The 16,370-nt window shown below is 32.8% G+C and overlaps 1 protein-coding gene across 5 annotated transcripts; it reads right to left on the bottom strand.

Annotated features, from left to right (window-relative positions):
- Nucleotides 1–12,659: 12,659 nt before the first annotated feature.
- Nucleotides 12,660–16,091, bottom strand: LOC137813635 (Endosomal targeting BRO1-like domain-containing protein). 5 transcript variants are annotated; one of them, XM_068615990.2, is made up of 13 exons: nt 15,895–16,047; nt 15,546–15,596; nt 15,239–15,446; nt 14,886–14,960; nt 14,709–14,767; nt 14,479–14,614; nt 14,293–14,389; nt 14,136–14,202; nt 13,927–14,025; nt 13,650–13,739; nt 13,265–13,419; nt 13,073–13,174; nt 12,660–12,965 (listed from the first exon to the last, which is right to left on the bottom strand). In XM_068615990.2, the coding sequence occupies exons 3-13, from the start codon at nt 15,426–15,428 to the stop codon at nt 12,800–12,802; spliced, it is 1,236 nt and encodes a 411-aa protein (XP_068472091.1). In that variant the 5' UTR covers nt 15,429–15,446; nt 15,546–15,596; nt 15,895–16,047; the 3' UTR covers nt 12,660–12,799. The 5 variants fall into 5 exon arrangements, with proteins under 5 accessions (XP_068472091.1, XP_068472087.1, XP_068472093.1 ...); XM_068615986.2 differs by having other exon boundaries at nt 14,479–14,626; nt 15,895–16,027; XM_068615992.2 differs by lacking the exon at nt 15,546–15,596 and having other exon boundaries at nt 15,895–16,091.
- Nucleotides 16,092–16,370: the final 279 nt, after the last annotated feature.

Raw genomic sequence — 16,370 nt, 5'->3', positions numbered from 1 at the left:
CAGAGAACGTGTTTTTCCCCAACTGCCCTTTTGGAATTTGCCTCTGAAAATTGATATGCAAGATATTCAAGATCTTAACTAAAATCTGGCTTTGGAATCACTCCAAACACATGAGCCTTTTTTTTTAATAATGTTTTCAATTTCAGTGTTCAGTCACGCCAACTGTAGCGCCCAGATTTACACACTGATTTAAAAATATTTATCATTTTTTTTCTATTGAATCTTTTGAGCTGATTCTTTTTTTTTTCTTTTCTGTAACAGCCTAATCTTGCATATTCCAGAGAATAAAAAATTTCCTATGAGTGAAAATAATTTTCTGGAACAAAACAGCCAGCACAGAGAATGTAAAACAGGGGATTCTGGAAATTTAAACACAATGGAGTTTGTGAAATAGAATTTGTGTAGGATCTAAACACAAATATGAACTCAAACTAAAAATAGAAGGCACCAAAAGACCAATATCACAGCAGTTTCAAAGTAAGCAAAAATACCCAAAATCAAGAAACAATCAAGCCAAACAAAGGACTATTATGAATTGATGACATTGTGGATGAACATGACTTGACAAAACATATATGGATTCAGAAATTAAAAGACTCAAAGAGAATAATATGAACCAAATTAAAAGTGCAATAAAGACTCAAAAACCTAAAAGAAAAACAACAACTCAAAGGTGTATGGAATCCTATCACAAATTGCACAAGGATTGTTCAAGATCAATTGAACAAAGTGCACCGGTTGGGTCTTCCAAATAGCACACCAAAACAAATTAAAATTTAAAAAACAGCAAGACAATTATGGAAACAAGATGAACAACATGAAATAAAGAAGAACTAAAAATGAAAAGACCAAGAACAACTCATCTTTGAAGAACCTATGCTCATGATACCAAATGATGGCAAATTCATGGAGCTCTTCTTGGATGTTGTGAAAAATGGTGCGGAACCTATGGATTGAAATGGGCAAGTTCCTCCTAGAAGTTGAGGTGATCTTGAAGGTGCATGATGAGTATGGAAGAAGGGAGGTTCGGCCAGCCCTTGAATAGATGGTGAAGATGAAGATTAGGTCCTAGAAACTAGGCAAAAGCAATGTATGGCACAATGTGGGCAGCATAACATTACTCTCATTAATCTTCCAAATACATAAGCCAAGCCCTCTTATTTATAGTGTTTAGAGGGCTGGAAATTCAAAAGAAAGTGGAGGGAGATTCAAATGAGAAGCATTTGAATTTGGAGCCAATTTCTAGTCACAAGGGAAGTGTGACTTGGTATCTTTTTTTGGCACCTCCTAAATCTACACTTACACCTTCTTTTTATGTCACATGGAAGGTGTGACTTAGCTTAATACATTTGCACCTCTTATATCTATATCTACACCTCCCTTTATGTTATACTAAAAAATACTCAAAAGTAATTACAAAAATAGACATCCAATGATGCTTAGTTGGCCCATATCCTCTATTTGTTGGGCTTGCGCTGAAGCTTGAACTTGTATTTGGGCTTGGGCTTGGGCTTTTTCTATCATGGGCTTGGGCCTCTTCCATCACTTTTAGCTGTACCAAAACAATTCTTATAGATAAGGCTAAGTACATGAGTGATCTAGTCACCTATATGCTAAACTAGTGTTCAAATAATCATAAGTTGGTAGAACATTGTTAGAGGTACCACATCTTATATAATTATGCAACTCATATAATTGTCTTTCTTTAGAGATATAGATTCTCTAGAGTCCACAACATCTAGATAGAGATAAGGAGGGAGGAAGCCGAATCAACTTAGGTACAATCTATATTTATGTTCTTGTACCTTAATTTTATGACAAAAATGTGATTGATATTTTATTTTAACCCCTTCGTCAGTGTAATTAGAAAATAAAAAATCTAAAAAACATCTTCATAATGTTATATGAAAATAAAAAAACCAAAATAAATTATTCATAATATAATATGAATATTCACAATACATGGATAATTATAATAAGATGATTGAACATGTATTTATCATGGTTTCGATAATTCCATTGTATTGGTAACTTTTAAGGTTTATCAAAACAAAAGATTAACATATTTCATTGCTTTTCTCTCACACATTTGTGCTTTTTATGATTTTCAAATAAAGTTCGTGCAATTATTAATTCTTGTGTAGCTTCAGCTGTGGAGTTGTGGTAATACTTTTCTATGTTTTCTTTGTTCATGTTGAGTTAGTAGACAACACAATACGCATAAGACAATCTCATGATTGAGCGTCTATATGTTTTGATGATAACAAACAATATAAGGTGTATTGTGATATGACCAAGTTCATCACAAAAGATCAGACAAAGCAAAGAGAAAGTGAACAAGACTCAATGGACCATATAACAAGAGAAAAGGTTGTTAGACGAAATTGTCTAAACACTGATAAAATGATTCAGTCTTCATCTTCACTCTTGAAACAAATATAATCAAATAGAACATTGAAAATAAATATTGTTGTGCATAAAATTCAATAAAATGTAATAACACCACATAAGATGAAGCGTTCGTCAACATAAAGACCTATCAGACAAAGCTCGTGGAGAAATCACAATAGACGAAGAATTAGATGATGGAGTTGGAAAATGATCATAATAAACGATCCAAGTATTGAAACACTTTAAAATCTCACATCAAACACAAATCCTATGGGGAACACATAGTATATAATATGCTCATAAGCATTAGATGCTAAAAACTATAAAATATAAGACGATACAAGCATTGTTGAAGCATCAGATGGAACACGATAAACAGGAAAGTGTTCATGCTTAATCTTTTACATTCTTGGAATATTTTATGACACTATGTTTATGCTTTCCAAATACTATTTCGTATTTCTAAATTATAGAAAACATTATTTTTCAAATACGATTAATGCATTAAATGTTTAGAACAAATTTGATTAAACAATATATCAATGTAAAAGTTTTTGAAAAATAAAGTTTGAAATGTTTCTATATCAAAGGTTTTCAAAATATAATTAATGAGATAATAACCAGGTTAAAAATAATTATGCTTTAATATTTTGAATCAATATTAACTTGGAAAGTTCTTTAACATAAAATTAACTATGAAATATATGAGTATAGAAAGTTTACATAATTCACAAATATTTAAAGATATGGTTTCAGTGATACCCATGTTTTAAATTATAAATTATATTGTTCATTGATACTTATTTTTTTTCTCATAAACTATTAAGGGGACTTGAAGATGTGCACAAAAATGGAACCAAAAGTTCCTTTCTCTGTGTTTGACCAACAAGATTTGTGCTAATCAAGAATGATGGAGTTGACCAACAAGATTTGCGCTAATCGAGAAGCTAAATGAAGATTCAAACAAAGGAATGCAATACGTGAAGTACTCTAAAAAAGTTTCAAGAGAAGAAATCACATTTAAGATGCACATTTGAAGTTTTCTATTTTAGCGTCTAATACGAGAGAGAAGATGAACAATACACATATAAAAATATCCAAGTCCAGAGTTGGTCAAATCTCAACAGACAAAGTTCATACTGATGAAGAAAGTATTTGAAAGACAAATACATACCAAAGACGCATAAGATCTCATTAAAGCGTCTAACACATTAAAGATGGTGAACATAACAGGAAAGAGAAAATCCAAAGGTATTAATGATTCAACCTGTGACGTTCACATCTAATATGAGTAAAGAAACATTTTGAAATGTTTCAGGAGATTTCAGAAGCACACATATCACCAGAACAAAATTTTCCATATTCAATGTCTAGTGCATTAAAGAAGAACAATGTGGCAAGTTGAGTAGATATTGAAGTTATGAAGATTCAAATGCCAACGTTCATATTTATTGAAGATAAAGAAAGTTTTTGAAGAGCCTTAACCATAAAGAAATTTCAGAGTATAAGTTTTTAAATCAAGTATCTAATATATGAAGAATTGAAGAAACCCTAAAGCTGCAATGTTCATATTTCAGAATTCTATATAAAGACAACAAGGATGAAGAATACAACAACGAAGCGAATATAAACAATATACAAGTGTTCATAAAAAGTTGTTGTTATGGTGTTAAGAATTGTGCCTAGAATTTCATATATCTTAATTGAGAGCAACATGTAAGATTGGGTAGTGTGCGAAACCATTGTAAATCCTTTACCATTGTGAAGTATACCTAGGGACCCTCATTTGTTCTCTCTGAATGAGAGATTTTCTCATTGTATTGAAAGGTCTTTGATCTTAGGGGGAGATTGGGACATTGAACCTGGAGGTTAGAATACTTGGTTACCTGAAGAGGTTAGAATACTTGGTGTACCTAGAGAGGTAGAGAATACTTGGTGAACTTGAAGAGGTTAAGAATACTTGTAACCTATAGAGGTATAAAATATTAGTGACATGAAGAGGTGTAGAATACTTGTTCGTGAAAGACTCTTGAGTGGGTTTCTCTAGGGAACTAGACGTAGCCCTTATTGGTGAGTGAACCAATCTCTCTCTCTCTCTCTCTATATATATATATATATATATATGTATATTCCTTGTTTACTTATTGGTTTTTGTTGGTAAATATTCTGCAAGTTGAGTGTGGGCTTCATTCAACCCCTTCTTTTGCAGCCAATTGAACCTTCAATTAGTGTTATAGCTAACCTTAGGGGTTAGTTCTTAACAAGACTTGAGGTAAGATCCTTTGTGCACTTTATAAAGTTTGAGACAAAAACCATCAACAAGCCACCATTGTTTAAAGGAAAAAAATATAATATGTGGAAAGAAAAATGATCAACTTTCTGAACACATAGATGAAAGCAAGTTGACCATCATCCAAGAAGGCATTGCATTTGTACTTGATTGCTCTGGAGAATTGCTATCTAGAGAATCATGGACTGATCAATAGAAAGATAGATATAAACTTAATGCCAAAGCTAGATACATGCTTTTAGGAACTTTATCTGAAGAAGAACTAATGAAAGTCATTTCCATAACAAGCTCCAAAGATATGTTTAATATGATTTGTATACCACACAGAGGTTCAAAAAGCAATCCAAACTCATTTGACACTAAGCCTGATCATATCTATCTTATGTATAATATTTCAACATTAAAGGAAATGGACTAGGATACATGTGATAATTATGTGACAGATCCTTTGGAAAGCTGTGATGCTAATGAATACAACAAAGAGGTAAATCTTCTTGATCTATGTTGTCTTAGTAAGTTATATCAAGAAACCATAATAGTAAATAACCAACTAGTATCTGCATATAAGACTTTCATAAAGAAATATAGGATTGCATGTAATGAAATTGAGTCTATTAAAAGGGAAAATCTAGATCTAAAACAAAATCTAGAAATATAAAAGATTGAAAGTGACATCAATGGCTGAATTGAAATGTGGAGAAGATGAAATGAAAAGGAGAGGTGGAGAGGTTTAGAAGAGGTGTGGCCAACTTCTAAGAAGATTCAAGAAAAACACTAATAGAAGTGCAAACTTGAGAGTGAGAATTTGAAGAAAAATGAGCTAGTAACTTGGGTAGTGTTTCATTATCAATTTAAATATGATTTACAAGGGGGCTAACACTTGTATTTATAGTGCTCTAGGCAGCCAATGTGCAAGCTTTAACCCTAAAAACTCTTTAGATGGTCTAGAATTGCATTGGGTCCAAGGAGGCCCAATTGTAACTCTAGTTAGACTCTTTCCTTTTCTATTTACACCCTACTCTAATTGGCCCAATACATGGCCCATGAAAATTGGCCTAAAACATGGCCCATGAAAATTAGCCTAAAACATGACCCAAATACAAGCCCACAATAAAGCCTATACTACTTTGCATAATGTTTATAAAACTAGATAAAAATGGAAGAGCAGACAACATTAATTCTTCCTGAGAAAAGAGTCTTCTAAGATCCTTTTTCTGCTTCCAATCTTCTTAGCCAAATGTTTCGAGGCTGGATGGATTTTCATCATACAATCTATAAATGAAATACCGTCTTATAAACACTCCATTACACATTGTCTGGAGTCATAAGTACATCTAAACTTAAGATAAATAACATGATCAAATGCTTGGACATATTAGACGAAGATATATTCTTGTAGACGAACCATAACTTTATGCCTCGGATGTTCTCTGGATAAAGGAAGGGTAGTTTAGTAAAAACTTTAAGAAAAAGTTAGTGTTTATTTTCCCAACCTATATACATCTTCTTTGAATTCAAAAAGTCACTTTTTGCTTTCCTAAAAAGGTTATCCTTTTCTCAACTCTTAAATCCTTAAACCCTCTAAAGAAAATTAGCATTCAAAACTTGTGTTTCTTTAGTTGTGAAATGACCAACCCCATCAGATGCTACATGATAACTGCTATAGTCACATTCAATTTTCAAACAAAATATAACTTGCTCCCTAATGTATTATAGGTTAAACCAACTTGCTCCCTAATGTAGTATAGGTTAAACCTAGGCCATTCCAAGGAACATAAGTTCATTGAGTTTATTAAAGAGTTTTTTTCTTAGAAAATTATTGATGAATTGTCTTTCAATTTTCTTTCGCTGTAATCGGTTTGTTTTGAGATTCTTTGTTGTTTGTATCGTTTAATCTTAATTACAATCCTTTTAAATGGTTTAGTTTTTGTTTGTTTTGTGTTTTGTTGGTTAATTGTTCATAACAATAACAAGTGGTTCGCCGTAAAACCTATTATAGCTTGCATTATTCTTGAATTTCTTTCATGTTTTGTTGTCTTAATTCATGTTTGATTTGGTCAAAGTGTGCCAATAGGTGTTGTTTTGTGTTTTTAATATTTTCATGTCAATAGTCATGTCTCATTTTTGCTTAATCTTGTCATATAATTCAAGTTTTCAGCCATTTACATATGTATTTTCCAAAATGTCTCTTAGGTTCCATTTGTTTGTGCTAGCTTTTATCCAGCCTTAATTGTTGTTTGTCATTTTTTTGTTTTCCATTGCTTTTGTCTCATCATATTCCCTTTGGTTTAGCTTAAGAAAAACTAGAAAAATCCTAGGAAAGACTTTAGCTTACATCCCTGAGATCAGTCCTTCACTGTGCATGCATAAGATACTTATGGAAGAAGTTACTAAACTAGTGAAATAGCCAGAAAGAAGTGTTAATTCACAAATCTTAGAGGTAGTTAAAAAACAGGTAACTAAATTATTATCAGTTTGTATTATTGATGATTACAGAGAAACATCTACAAAGAAGAATTAATCCACAAATCATAGGGGTAATTAAAAGAAAGAAACTAGATTATTACAAGCCGGTTATTACAAAATAGAACAGAGATGAACAAAAGAGTAAACTAAAGACAAAGGATATGAGAATGAATATCTCTTCTTTCTTATTATTCAAAATCAAAACAAACGGTTTGAATATATACAAGTAGTACACTCATTCTAGGGTTTAACTAAAGAAGGAAATAATCAATAATTAAATACTATAATCATAACACACAAAGATAAAATAAAGGTTATTCCCCTCTATAAAGAGAAATAACTGATAATTAGAAAAGACACTTAATTATTCTCTTCTATAAAGAGAAGCAACTATTAATTAGAAAAGACACCCAATTATTCTTCTCTATAAAGAGAAACAACTGATAATTAGAAAAGACTCTCAATTAATATTAGAATATTAGGATCCTTCTGTAACTCTGGTATCCGTATCCTTTAATACCCCGCCACAAGCTGGAGAGCAAATATTGATGAGACCCAGCTTGAAACAAATATTCTTAAAAGATTGAGGACTTAAAGCTTTGGTATAAATATCAGCCAGTTGCTCTGTGGTGGAAATGGGAAGCAAATGGATGAGACCCTTCTTTAATTTTTCCCTGACCACGTGACAATCTATTTCTATATGTTTTGTACGTTCGTGAAATACTGGATTTGCTGCAATGTATCTTGCTGAGTCATTGTCACAGTATAAAAGAGATGGTTGCTCAAAAGGAACTTTGAAATCTTGAAGAAGATAAGTTAGCCATTGAATTTCACATGTAACAGTGGCCATTGCCCTGTATTCAGCTTCACAAGAACTCTTTTGTATTGTTCCTTGCTTCTTTGATTTCCAAGATATGAGAGAATTCCCAAGATACACACTAAAACCAGTCATTGATTGTCTTGAATCACTGCAGGTGCCCCAATCACTATCACAAAAGGCTTTGAGATGAACATAAGTAGTGGAAGAGAAAATAGACCAAGACTTGGAGCCCCTTTGATATATCTGAGAATTCTAATCGCTGCATTATAGTGAACAATTGTAGGCTTAATAAGAAACTGAGAGAGTTGTTGCACAGAAAATGTTATGTCAGGTCGGGTATTAGTGAGATACATAAGCCTTCCAATCAATCTTCTGTAGGCTTGAATATCTGTGAAAGGAATACTTCCAGTAGAAGAGAATTTCTCATGATTATCAATAGGAGTGGGTGCAGGTTTGCAGGCTAAAAGACTTGCATCGGTTAATAATTCCAATGCATATTTCCTTTTATTTACCATTATTCCTATCTTACTCCTTGCTACTTCTGGACCAAGAAAGTATCTTAAATTCCCAAGATCTTTAATCTTGAATGTCTGATTAAAGGCTTGTTTGATTCGAACAATCTCTTCTTTATCATTTCCTGCCAATATTATATCATCCACATATACCAATAATGTTGTAAAAGATCCTTCAGAAGAATTAATGAACAAGGAATGATCATTAATAGATTGAGTATATCCCATAGAAAGCAAAAATGATGACAGTTTGGCAAACCATTCTCTGCTGGCTTGTTTAAGGCCATATAAATCCTTTTTTAGTTTACAAACTTTTCCTGGTGGAATAGAAGTCAATCTAGGAGGAGCAACCATGTATACATCTTCTTTCAAATCTCCATGTAAAAAGGCATTGTTTATGTATAATTGTTTCAATTCCCAATTATAAATAAAAGCTAAAGAAAGAAGCAACCTTATGGTGGTCATCTTTGCTACTGGAGAGAAAGTATCGAGGTAGTCAATGCCTTCTGTTTGTGTATATCCCTTTGTCACTAACCTTGCTTTATACCTTTCAATTGTTCCATCAGCCTTATATTTTATTTTGAATACCCATTTGCAACCTATGACAGCTTTGTTTTGAGGCAGAAGAGCAGTCTCCCAAGTTTGATTTGACTCTAAAGCAGATATCTCACATTGTATAGCTTTTCTCCAACAGTCATGTTTCACAGCTTCAGAATAAGTGTTTGGCTCAACATGTGAAGAAAGAGACATAACAAAAGATTTGTAAGAAGGTGAAAAATTGCTATAAGACAAAATAGAATTCAAAGGATATTTAACACTTGAAGATGTATTGGAAACATTAAAATTACAATGATAATCCTTTAAATACTCAGGTGATTTTTTTATTCTTGTGCTCATTCAGAAAGATGGATCTGATTCAGAACTTTGTTCTATATCATGATTTTCATTGAGGTTTTGGTCTATATGGGAACATTCTTCTTCTGAAACCTCAATTTGTGACTCGCAATTATTATCACTACTATTTTCAACATTATCACTAGGTGTATTATCACAAGGTGCAAGAATGGCTTCTGATGGCTGAATTAAGACAAATTGATCTTCAGCAAACAAAATTTGATCATTAACGTCGGGACTGTTAGTTTCATTGCTAGTATCTTGAACCCTTTGGTATGGAAAAACATGTTCATAAAAGACTTTCGGGACTGTTAGTTTCATTGCTAGTATCTTGAACCCTTTGGTATGGAAAAACATGTTCATAAAAGACAACATCCCTAGACACAAAAATTTCTCTTGATTGAATATTCAACAAAATATATCCTTTTGTCCCCCGTTGAAAACCAATAAAAACACATTTTGATGCTCTTGGATCAAATTTTCTTCTATTTGTTGACAAGGTACTAGCATAACATAAAGAACCAAACACCTTTAATCCATTAAAATTTGCATCAGTTTTGAAAAGCATTTCATGAGGAGAAGAATAGTTTAAAACAGGTGTGGGAAGCATGTTTATAATATGCGCAGCATGTATCACAGAATATGACCAATAAATTTTGGGTAAATGAGATTGTATCATAAGAGTTCTTGCTACATCTAATAAATGATCATGTTTCCTTTCAACTATACTATTTTGTTGTGGAGTATAGACACATGATGTTTGATGTATTATTCCTTTACTGACAAAAAAATTAGTCATGAAAAATTCAGTTCCATTATCACTTCTTATTATTTTTATTGTTGTCTCAAACTGTGTTTGAACAAAAATAACAAAATTTTCCAAAACCTTAACAACTTCAGATTTTTGTTTCAAAAGAAAAATCTATGTGTACCTCGAATAGTCATCAACTATGGTCAAGAAATATTTATGACCATGAATTGATGGTATTGAGTATGGTCCCCAAACATCTACATGAATCAAATCAAAACATTTTTTTGATTTAGATGTACTAATAGGAAAAGAAAGTCTTTTTTGCTTTGCAAAATGACAAACATCACAAACAAAAGATTTGTTATATTTAACAAAAGGAAATTTATTCTTGATAACATCAACACATTTATTTGAAATATGACCTAATCGAAAATGCCAAAGGGTTTCTAGATCACTAGCACTGACATTAACAGTATTGATGTTGTGTGTACATTCAAGGGGTTTAATTTGAAATTTCTGGTAAGATGGGATCCTGAGTATATAAAGTCTATCTTGCGTCTTAGCGATTCCAATCATTTTCATAGTTATTTTGTCCTGAATGTGACAACCATTAGAGTCAAAGGTAAGAACACAAGATAGTTTATCAATCAATTTTGCTACGGAAAGAAGATTAAAATGGAAGCAAGGAATGTACAAAACATTGTCTATGACATGATTTTGATTGAGAAAAACAATTCTAGAATAATTGGCAATGACTTGATTTCCATTTGGTAATTTGACATAAATAGGATCAATTTGATGATATGAAGTGAAATAAGTTAAGGATGAACAAATGTGATCAGTAGCACCACTATCAATAATCCAAGAACTAAAAGAAGAAATAAAATTATTACCTGTTTCATTGGAGGGATTGGAGGGAATAATAGAGACTTGATTAGAAGCATTGCCACTGGATTTGGTCTATTGTAAAAGAGCTAACAATGTTTGATACTGCTCAGGAGTAAAACCAATTTGTTGAGACTCCACTTCTGACTTTGAACCTTCATGATTCTGCTCATTATTATTGAAATTTTTATTCTGAAAAACTGCATTAGTATGACTCTGATAATGATTCTGATTTTTGAACTTGAAATGAGGTGGAAAGCCATGCTTTTTATAGCATGTATCAATGGTATGTCCTGTCCTTCCACAATGACTACAAATTTTGGAAGTATATCCTCTTCCATTGCTTCCTCTTTCGTATCCAGCACCTCTGCCATAGGTTGTAGCATTGTTTTTATAACCTCCTTTGCTAGTAGCAATCATTGCCTTGGATTGATCATCAAATATTTGCCTCTCTTGTTGTGTAACAAGAGAGCAAACTTTATTCAAGGATGACAAAGGGTCCATCAATAGAATTTGAGTTCTCACAGTCGAATAATTATCATTTAGCCCCCTTAGAAATTTGATAATTTGTTCTTGTGTTTTATATTTAGAAACATTCACAAGAGTATTGCATTTAGAGGCACATGAAGAAGCGGATAGCGGGCGGAAAAGATCAAGTTCATCCCAAAGAATTTTTAACTGAGTGAAATAGTTTGTAACAGTTAACTCACCTTGTTTAAAAGAAGAAATCATCTCCTGGATATCAGAAATACGAATCATGTCTCCTTGTAAGAACCTTTCCTTTAAATCATTCCATATGTCAAAGGCATTGTCCATACAGATCCTTTCCTTTAAATCATTCCATATGTCAAAGGCATTGTCCATACAGATGATGCTCTGCGCAATGGATTGAGAAACAGCCTTGAGAATCCACGAAACAACCAACATATTGGCTCTCTGCCATGTTGGAAACAATGATTTGGTACGATTGGGAGCTTCTATAGTTTCATCAATGAAACCTATTTTGTTCTTTGAAATTAGGCTTATTTGAAACGAGCGAGACCAATGATGATAATCTGGTCCCTCAAGAATAATAGGGACAATAAGAAAGGAAGGATTATCTGATGAACTAACATGGTAAGGTGAACTTAGATCTTGTGAGGGATCATCAACTTCACCACCCATGAATAAATGTAGCAAGCAGAGCTCTTATACCATATTACAAAATAGAACATAGATGAACAAAAGAGTAAACTGAAGACAAAGGATATGAGAATGAATATCTCTTCTTTCTTATTATTCAAAATCAAAACAAATGGTCTGAATATATACAAGTAGTACACTCATTCTAGGGTTTAACTAAAGAAGGAAATAATCAATAATTAAATACTAGAATCATAACACACAAAGATAAAATAAAGGTTATTCCCCTCTATAAATAGAAATAACTGATAATTAGAAAAAAACACTCAATTATTCTCTTCTATAAAGAGAAGCAACTGATAATTAGAAAAGACACCCAATTATTCTTCTTTATAAAGAGAAACAACTGATAATTAGAAAAGATTACCAATTAATATTAGAATATTAAGATCCTTCTGTAACTCTGGTATCCGTATCTTTTAGTACCGGTATTATTGATGATTATAGAGAAAAGTTATGATTCACTTATACCATATAAGTTGGGTAATCATATAATGAATAGTAAGTAACCTTGATATCTATGACAATGTTAGCATGTATAGAAGAGTTCTAATATTCAAGAAGGTATTGAACTACAGATAGAAAACAAATAAGATCATTTAAGTTCATCAATCAGTTGGATTCTCATCACTATCTATAAGGTGCTCCTTCAATGGCTGCCCTAGAGATTCCCAGTTTCTACTATCCCATGCTGGGTCAATTTCAGGCAGTTCATAGTCATCTGGACGTAATGATAATTGGAACTCAGGAAGGTCTGGCAATGATCGGAGACCCCTGCATCATTAACAGAATTCCAAATTTTCATAATTATGATATATCTAAAGGAAATTAGGAGTTTAGTTAATAAATCAAACGAGTTGGAAACAAAGAAAGCTCCTTACTTCTCTTGCTCCCAAAGGTAGCCATACATCTGGGACTTCCTTGATGCAACTTCAGGAATTTTCTGGTGTAAAAATTTCATAGCACCCCAGAGTGGAGGAACTCTTGAAAACAGAGAAATACGCATTTGTTATTTAAGATAAAGGAGTGTGACAAACGAAGCATCCAGACAAGAGTCAAAGATCGCTACCAACCTTGTAACTGGAGCTGCAAGGCAAAAGCTTAAGCTGGCCTTCTTGCTTTCACTCAGAAGCTCTTCTGCAGCAAGAAAACAAGACACAGCACCAATGGGACTATTTGGTTCATTACCCTTGTCAAGGATCAGACCATGGTAGTAGTAGGCTGCAGCCTGACAACATAATAAAAAAAATGTAAGGTATGGATTATATATAATAAAGTATGATGTTATCAGCAATTTTATAAAAAAGTCACAATTTTTAGTTACATGAAAATTCATGATTAGATGATAGTATAAAAAATTCTTTACAAAGTATGTAGGTGTATTCTAAGTAAATTCATAAATTATTGGATATGTGAAAGATTTATTTTTGGTGGAAAGTATTTGATACCATTACTAACCTTGGCTTCCAGGAATTTCCATTTGATGAATCGGAGATGCTTCCTTCCATGCCCTTGGTTGGTGTCGCATCCTAACAAGCAGTGATAAGCCTGCTCAAGAAAGTGAAACATTTTTACTTGAGAAACAGCAATCCGCACTTGAGCAAACAAAAAAAGTGTTAAAAGGAAATATTAAGGATAATAATTTCCTTTTAACAGATATGAACAGATTGCAGTAATAAAGTTAGTGATTTAAAGCAGTAATGATGAATAGATGCTCAAAAGATTGAATAAAAACCTGACTAAAGTATATCAGCTGTTCACATGCCAATCTCCTCTTCACAGACAAAGTTGCCTTCTGACACTCCACAGCAAGACCAAATTGAATCTCAGTTCCCTAAATAATCATCAAGATGAACTATTATTACTTTCATCAGTCATAAAATTGTACCCTATAAGAATTAAATGCTTGCACATGTAAATCTAGAGATAATGATCAAAGAGTACCTGGCCTAGTGTTTGAATAGCAATAGCCTCCAACACACCCTCCTGTAAGTCGTGGGGAAAAGTATTCCTGAATGTTGTTTGAATGTACTTTACTATAGGGTGTTCAGTGCTGGTCCAAAACTAGTTTCACAAACTTAAAATCTATTCAGAAAGATACCTGATTTCAGGAGGTATGCGTGTAAGAATATCCCTTAAACAGAACTCCAGGTATCCTGAGGCCTTGAGCAACAAATCAATTGCCTCCCTCTTGATATCTTACAACACAAATATGCATGATCAATGATTGTTCAACTTGTGGATGGTTTAAAACTACTACGCCAAAGGTTATGTATTGACACAAAACCTGAAGATACAACCCTGAATCCAGAGCCTGACGAGTCCTTTGGAATCATCATTGAGTCAGCCTCAGAGAGTGTCAGCATAGCCATAAGGTGAACTGCAGATAGCACCTCAAACCAGGTATTTGCTACACTGCTATCCTGCCAAGTGGACTTAACCATGTTAAAGAAACTAAAATTAACAATAATAAAAGTAATAATAATGAAGAAGAATGAGTTTTTTTTATGGACTTACTTGTTTCCCATCTTCTAAATTTTTCCATTTAAAATCTATTAGCCCTTCAAGACCATACTCTGTAAACAAATGAAAATCACGCAGCCCATTTTGAGAAATACAGAGAAAAAATATTCATTCTATAAAAAGTTTGTAAGGGTTTTGGAAGAAGGGGAGATTATGTGCAATTTGGGAAACCTTTCTTCGTAAGTCCAATCAGAAGAGACAAGTATTCATTCAAAGCTCGCCGCAATTCAGTTATAGCTAATCCATCTGCACAAAATATTAAAACTTCAGATCTGCATGCCATTTTCACACTTCACTATTCATTCTACGATAAATTTATAATTTCTTCATAAATGCCATCAACTGAAGAAGTGGAGTAAGCAGAACATAAGTTCTAAATTTTGACCACTGATTGTCCTATATAGTGAAAACATCCAGGTTTATAACCTATTGTTCATGATCCAATTCTTGTGTATTTTAAGAAACAAGTAAAATAAATATAACAAAAAAAAAAATACTTATAAAGTGAAGAAGCAAAGACACACCAGTATCCTCTGCTACCAACACTATCTGATTCCTTAGAGAAGTCAATTTATCAGCAAGATCCCGTGGAATTACACCCTTAAGCACCCTTTGAAGATCAGATTGCACCGGAATTCTTGTTGATGGAACAAAGAACACAACTTCAGGAAAGCTTGTTTTTTTTTTCCTATACACAGAGTTAGTGCACCCCATCCTTTCAAGCAAAGCATCCTACACAAACCAAACATTCATTTTCACAACCTGATTCCATCACAGTGACAGTGTTATGGAGAAATTGAGCATTAATGATGATAAAGGATGGGACTTCACATAAGCATGGTTGGGACATTTTTAACAGCATAAGTGTGCTGGAATTCAACCCTGCAAAAGTGGGTTGGGAATGAAAAACTTCATCTAACCACAGTTATCATCACGACCATAAGGTTAATAATAATAAAAATAATAGAAAAAGAAAAAAAAAAGACAGTTGCATCATGTACATGTGTGGGACAGAAAAGACAGTTAATACTGGTGGATTCAGATATGCTTGTTCGAGAATATTAAAATTAAAATAGTGAAATCATGGGTGGAGAAAACACACAGAAATACAAGTTGAGGAATGAAGGAAGAAAAGAATAAAAGGGTTATTAAAAGAGAGACAAAGTTTGGAACAACTTACTGGATACAGAGAGGAGAGAAGGAGGGAAGATTCTTGGAGAGGCAGAACATGTTAATATGGTATCTGAGTGAATTGGAAGCTCAAGAACCGAGACATGTCTCACATGGCCATTGCGTAGAAGTCTCTGCTTCTTTCAAAGGACCACGTTCACTTGTATGTATTTGTTTAGGTTTCAGCAAACGCTTAACTAGTAGGGCGCGTAGTGGACTGAGTTTACTATTATTATAATTACATGCATGTATATTTTAGTATAACAACTTGAGCTATCAATGTCTCTCCATCAAAAATTAGATTTTACATCTTACAAAAGACTAAATATACTAAGTTTCGTACTTTAATTTCTACACTGTTTCTCATGTTAATCACATTAATTGTGAATAGAAAGAGATTAAAAGGAGTTTTTAAAAGTGTAAACTAATAATTAAAAATATGTATGACTGAAATGATAATATTATAATATGTTTAATAACTAAAAT

The sequence above is a fragment of the Phaseolus vulgaris genome, chromosome 1 (assembly GCF_051622355.1).
Source record: "Phaseolus vulgaris cultivar YP4 chromosome 1, ASM5162235v1, whole genome shotgun sequence".
NCBI classification, from domain to species: Eukaryota; Viridiplantae; Streptophyta; class Magnoliopsida; order Fabales; family Fabaceae; genus Phaseolus; species Phaseolus vulgaris.
Note: the sequence above shows the minus strand (reverse complement) of the source record. Positions and strands in the feature narration are given on the sequence as shown.